The sequence below is a fragment of the Teleopsis dalmanni genome, chromosome 1 (assembly GCF_002237135.1).
Source record: "Teleopsis dalmanni isolate 2A chromosome 1, ASM223713v2, whole genome shotgun sequence".
Lineage (NCBI taxonomy): Eukaryota > Metazoa > Arthropoda > Insecta > Diptera > Diopsidae > Teleopsis > Teleopsis dalmanni.
Genome location: NC_051846.1, coordinates 25,703,667 through 25,709,770, shown reverse-complemented (window position 1 = coordinate 25,709,770; position 6,104 = coordinate 25,703,667). Strand labels below are relative to the sequence as shown.

General features: G+C 30.4%; 1 protein-coding gene across 1 annotated transcript; it reads right to left on the bottom strand.

Moving 5' to 3' along the window:
- Positions 1–517: 517 nt before the first annotated feature.
- LOC119678537 (putative uncharacterized protein DDB_G0286901) lies at positions 518–5,866 on the bottom strand. Its single transcript, XM_038090411.1, has 4 exons — positions 5,501–5,866; positions 2,989–3,867; positions 842–873; positions 518–575 (listed from the first exon to the last, which is right to left on the bottom strand). Exons 2-4 carry the CDS (start codon positions 3,631–3,633, stop codon positions 518–520), a joined length of 735 nt encoding a protein of 244 aa, XP_037946339.1. The 5' UTR covers positions 3,634–3,867; positions 5,501–5,866.
- Between the last annotated feature and the right edge of the window lie 238 nt (positions 5,867–6,104).

The window sequence follows — 6,104 nt, the reverse complement described above, 5'->3', positions numbered from 1 at the left end:
TATGAAAAATAATAATTGGAAATTTGTTGTACAAAACACGATACTCTCATATAACAAATCAGAGACTTGTTTTTTGTAATCGGAAATATATGTCTCATAACATATAACTAAGCCATTGTCATTGTTGTTTGGCAAAAATCTCAATAGAAGCATAGATTTGGATCAGTGAAATAAAGTAATTAAAATTAAGAATAAGAAAAATTTAACAAAAAAATCAAAACTTTATAATTGTCCAAATAACAAAATAAATTAAAAATCGATTAAGATAAGAATTAATTTCTTTTATAATTTATTGAATGACGAACAAGTCATTGACTTCAATGATGCAATATTGACACAATTCAAGTTCGTAATGTTCGCTGTTTATTGAACTTTGCTTCGAAGCCAAAACAATCACATTGGGGAACACGTTTGCAATGTGGAAGAAAAACTGTTGCTAGCATCAACTGTTGCTAAAGCAATGGATGAAACTATTTACTTAATTAATTTTAGAATCATTAGAGAGACTTTAAAGAACTTATACATCATTACTTTCAAGTAATTTACTGTAGATCGCAATATGTTTATCGAATGGCCTATTAAATATAATTAAGTATAATTAAATATTTTACAATATAAACGGTAATTATTTCGAATAAGGCCTAAAAAATAACATATCGAAGTAACAGATTAATAAAGATAAAATTATATAGACTGGTAGGTATTTGTGTTGAAAGCTTTTACAGATTTCGTGTCCCCAGCGTAATTGTTTTCTAGTTATCAATTATAATACAATTATTCAACACTCAACTCTATGAATACTTTATAGTAGTAGTTAGATCATATCAATCTATAAGTTTACCCCATTCCAGTCTCACGTCCCAATACTGTAGACTTAAATGATACCAGTGCAGCTTAGGTATTATATCAAACTTCTCGTACAAATCTGTGATGAAGAGTGTGTGGTAACAAAACAAATACTGAGAAAGTGTGATGCATTAAGACACCAGAGATAAAGCTACATGGGAATTTACTTAAAACCAGACAAAGATTTTATAATTTAAAATTTAGTCAATTTAGAGTTTCGGAAAGGGTTAAAGAATATTTAATAGAGACTAGTAGCATATATAAAATATTATACTCACATTTAACAATATATATGTATTATCCCAATAACTTGTGAGAAGACCTAAGATTACATGATTTTTGACGTAATCGACTTTGCTGCTCGTATATTTTTGAATAGTACTTTTTAACTAATTTAAAAAATAACCATTTTTACATTATTATTTTTTATTTCACATTACTTAAGATCATAAAATGGTTTTCGTCTCATTAAATAGTGTCTAAACTTTATCTTAAATTTTATTCAAGGACGCTCAACTTAAATGATTCCAGTGCCTTGAACTGAGTATAATTAAAGCACACTCTAAATAAAGAGTAATATTCCTTTAAGTGGACTATTCCAAATGATAGTAATATATGTAAATTCAAAATTCTTAAAAAGATTGAACACACAAATAGGCTAAAAATTCATCAACCCATTTAAGGTGAATCCCAAATAAATTACTTTTACTTAGCCGAATGCATATTTAAAATTGTAATAACGTTTTAGACAGGACAATGCTGATAGAGATACCATAAAATCGATCTCTCAGAAACCAATTTCTACACATTCTATAAAATGGATGTTAAAAAGTCTCTATGAATGCCTAAAGCTGAGTAGATTTATTCATCTTAGATACAGTCTATTTAATTCATATGAACTATAGCATTTAGTATGGATCGGTTAAAATAATTGCGGTTAGAGCACAATATACCTAAAACTGAGCAGACTGAATAACTCCAGAACATACTTGTTGACTCATATAATATATAGAACAAATCAAAATCATTTCGCATGCTACCGTTTATTGAAACTCTAATGATCGGTTAAGATAACTATAGTTAGCACAATAACCCATCTAAACCGCAATGTATAATAAATGGCAAAAAATCTAATCCGGGTAAAAGGGTATTGAATGAATCTTATATTGTGAAATTGAATACTTAGAGTTGTTAATGATTGATTTAAATTAGCCAAGGTGTAAAATTGCCTTTAAAATTAACAGAAAAAGTAAAATCAAGCTTTTTTTCTTAACTCTTAGAAAAAATAGAAACTGTAAATATTTTATATATTAGAGAGAGATAATTGTATTGGATTTTAAAAAGTTTTAATATGCATTTCAAAATAATTTTAATTATAGATAGAAGTCATAGATGTTTATATTGCAAGTAAGAAAATTTGGGTATGTTTCAACTGATAAATAACCTCTAAAAGTAACTCTACAGCATATATAATCCATGTTACCCATAACAAAAGGGAAGACTATGTATGTTACGGTGATGCCAGTTATTTACTTTCAACTGATAAATAATCTCTAGAAGTAACTCTCCAGCATATATAATCAGTGTTATCCATGACAAAATAGGATATTTAATCATCCTGACATGCTGATAGAAAGTAATCCATAAATTAACCCACTATTGGACTGATATTTTTATAGAGCATCTCAACCATTGGTTGAGACCTCTTTAATTCAGATGTGGCAATTTGAAAACAGATATTTGTATATCGTTTATTCTTCCTTTTCATAGAGAGCACAAATCAGGATTTAGTTGTTAATTAATTTAAATTTAGTAATTTAATATTACTAAATTGTATATATGTAGTTATTCTGTTTTAAAAATATTAAAACCACAACTTTCGTCTCATAATATATATTATAAATATATTATATATATGTATAGATTTTGTTTCTTATTATCACAAGAAATAGTTACAGAGGAACCCAGCATGCAGCAATAATTAATTTCTTTTTCAGGTATTTAATAATAAAAAAATGTTTGATATAATAACCAAGTTTTAATATAAAAATAAAAGAAAAAATAAAATTAAATCAGAAATATATAATAAAGAACGAAATAATAGAAGAAAAAAAAATGTAAAAAGAAGTGTCACTGACTTACCTCATTGACTTCATCTTCCAGCGCACGTTGGCGTGTCAATTCTCGCAATCTTTCACGACGTTGTTCCGTTAACTGCTCCAAGCGCTTCGATGCTCGATCGACCTCATTGAATAACAAAGCAACTTTTTGTACTCTAATTGCAACATCAATGTTGCTATTGCTGTTATCGTTACTATGGTTGCAATTGCTAACGTTGTTGTTTGTGTAACTATTGTTGTTCTTTGCTATCGTTGATGCTTCCACAACTGATGTTGCTGATGAGACTGATTTGTTGTTGTCTTCTCCTGACAATGCTGAACTTTTTATTTTGGTGTTGACCGAATTGTGACTTATGTGACTATTGTTACTAAAGCTATAAGTGTTGCTAATGATCGATGTTGCTGTCGACAACATCTTGTTAACATTGTTGGTTTTAATCCTATTGCTACTGCAGTTATTTTTCGTGGTATTTTTATTACAACTGTCAATTTGGCTCATATTGATGGATTTGGCTAACTCCTGCAGACGTGCTAACGTCAATGAGCCACATTTTCTCAGATTATGCAATTCGGAATCCATTATGGCACGGCTTAGTGCTCTATGCTGAGCATACAATTGACGTCGTGTTGGTAACCCTTGCAGGTCAGCAGTACGAATATCACTCATAGCTGCGACTAAACGTTGACCAGCTGCTGAACATTGACTCTGAAAAGGTTCCAATTGCAAGAAGAACTCTCTCCATTTTTGTGGATCGTGATGATGAAAACCTCGTAGTTTACCAAACGGTAATTGTGATGGCGCAACACTTGTCGTGACTTCGTCAACGCCAATAAACTTCACCAAATGTTGCTGTTGTGACTGTTCATGTTGCTGGAGTGGCAATTGTTGATGCTTCTGATCCTAAAATGTTGCATTACAGCAATAAAATAAATGAAGAAATAAATAAAATAAAGCGTGTAACTTCAGTTTATTCTTTATTTTGTGATTTTTTTAAAAAAGTAGCTTCTGTTAAAAGTCGGGTTAATTGAGTGTTATGAAGGGGCGTCAATCTTGTGCGCTATTCTCACAATTAATTTTTTATTATTTTTTATTTTGTTCTATTCTGTTATGTATTGTTTTGAGAATAACGACTTTTTGAATAGTAAATTTCGTAATAAAACTTTTGAGAATTTTGAAATCATGTCTAGTTATTTGCAAAGATTTATTGTTTTTTTAAACATAGCTTAAAGTATTTTCATTTTATTATCTTTGTACGTATATAGTTTGGTGGATTTGAATAGAAAATAGAGGATTTACATATATAAAAAACACATTGCTAAAACTATATGATAAAAATTTATATATACCATTATAAAAAGTGTGTTTAGAACAGAAGAGCGAGTACAAGTTAAACAAATGTTTAATCAATTGAATTTTTTTTCATACAACTATTTTGAAAACTGTTAAATAATCTCTATCAGTGATCTGTGGAAACACCTATTGGTTAGATTGTCTGTATAAAATTTTTAGACTCCAAGAAATTTAGGAATTGAACCCTGCCCAACCCTGCACAAAACTGAAATTTGTTGTTTCTTCTTATACTAGACTCACACGAGAGTTTCATTTGGAATTTTAGCTGTCAATTGTTGTTACTTTCAATGAATAATGAAAATTTTTGACACCTAAAATCACAAATGCGCTCTACAAATCACTTATGCCTGTCTTGCTGTATGGTGCAGAAGTTTGGACAACTACAAATAGTGATGAGAAGACGTTAGGAGCATTCGAGAGAAAAATTCTTCCGAAAATCTATAGTCCCTTACCCGTTCGAGACGATTATCGAATTAAATTTAATGATGGGCTGTATGAGCTATACCGTGACATTGACAAAGTTAAGCGCATAAAAATTCAGTGGCTTCCCTGGTTTGGTCATATCGTGCAAATAGAATAATGTGCTCCGCTGAGAAAGATGTTTGATTCGGTACCCGCAGGTGGAAAACGCGGTAGAGTATGTACGCATCTTCGGTGGAAGGACCAGGAGACCAATGTTTTGGGGGCGCTCGATACTATCAACTGGCGACAGCAAGCAACTGATTAGGTTAGCTGGCGGAGGCTACTCGACGCGGCCAAGGACGACTCACGTCTGTAATGGCCAACTAAGTGTGTAAGTAAAATTCAAACAAAACTCTCGTGTGGATAAACCAAATTTCACTTTTTTAATATAAAAATAAAAACAATATAGTTTTTGTATTAATTTTTTTTTTCAATTGTAAAATAAGGACTTTTTTTTATTTTTATATTAGTTTTTGTGAATTAAAACTATTTTTGAAAATGTTTAAAATTCTAAAACTTTCCTAATATGTTTGTAATTCAATCTAACTATTTTCTTCTTTCTTTTATTTTATATATTAAGCATGAAATATCATTCGGGTTCAATTTGTGAAGCCATTAATTAAAAACTTTGTACCTTCTAATTAAGAGTATTGCCATGTTAACTTTAAATTAAATGTTGCCAATTAATGTTAAAATGTTGCGGGCACACATCATAGCTTACCTTCTGGCAAACGGCACTAACTGTTGCTGCAATTAAAGGTGTTGCCGCACTAGTAGCACAGTTTTTTGTTGTTGTTGTTGTTATTGTTGTTGTTGTCGCCGGTACTGAATTGTTCTTGCATAATTGCAGTAAATCCCGTTCGAGACAAACGGCCAGGATTTCACAATACGTAAAGTGACCGCTGAGCAGCTTCAGACTTTGGCAAATTAAGTCGATGACGCAAATATGTTGCGAGCTTTCGATGGCAGCTAAAATGGTAAATGTTTGTGGAGTTTGTTGGTTGGTTGGTTTTGGTATGCCATTTGTTGAGTTTGTTGCATTTGGTACTGTTGATGGGGCTGACTTGGTTAAATGTTGTAGATTACCATTTTCATTTATTTCGAAATGTCTGCAAAGAAAAGAAATGAAATGAAATTAAATATTTTATTTAATTATTTAAATACGGGAATCTAATCAAGTTATAAACATAAAAAAAATTACTTAATTATAGTAAATAATATAATATGTGCAGATCACTAACCTAAAACTTAAATGCATATTAATGATTGTCACACTTACTATGATTTTTTGATTGCAATTACTGATTAAAAGCAGCTTTATTTTT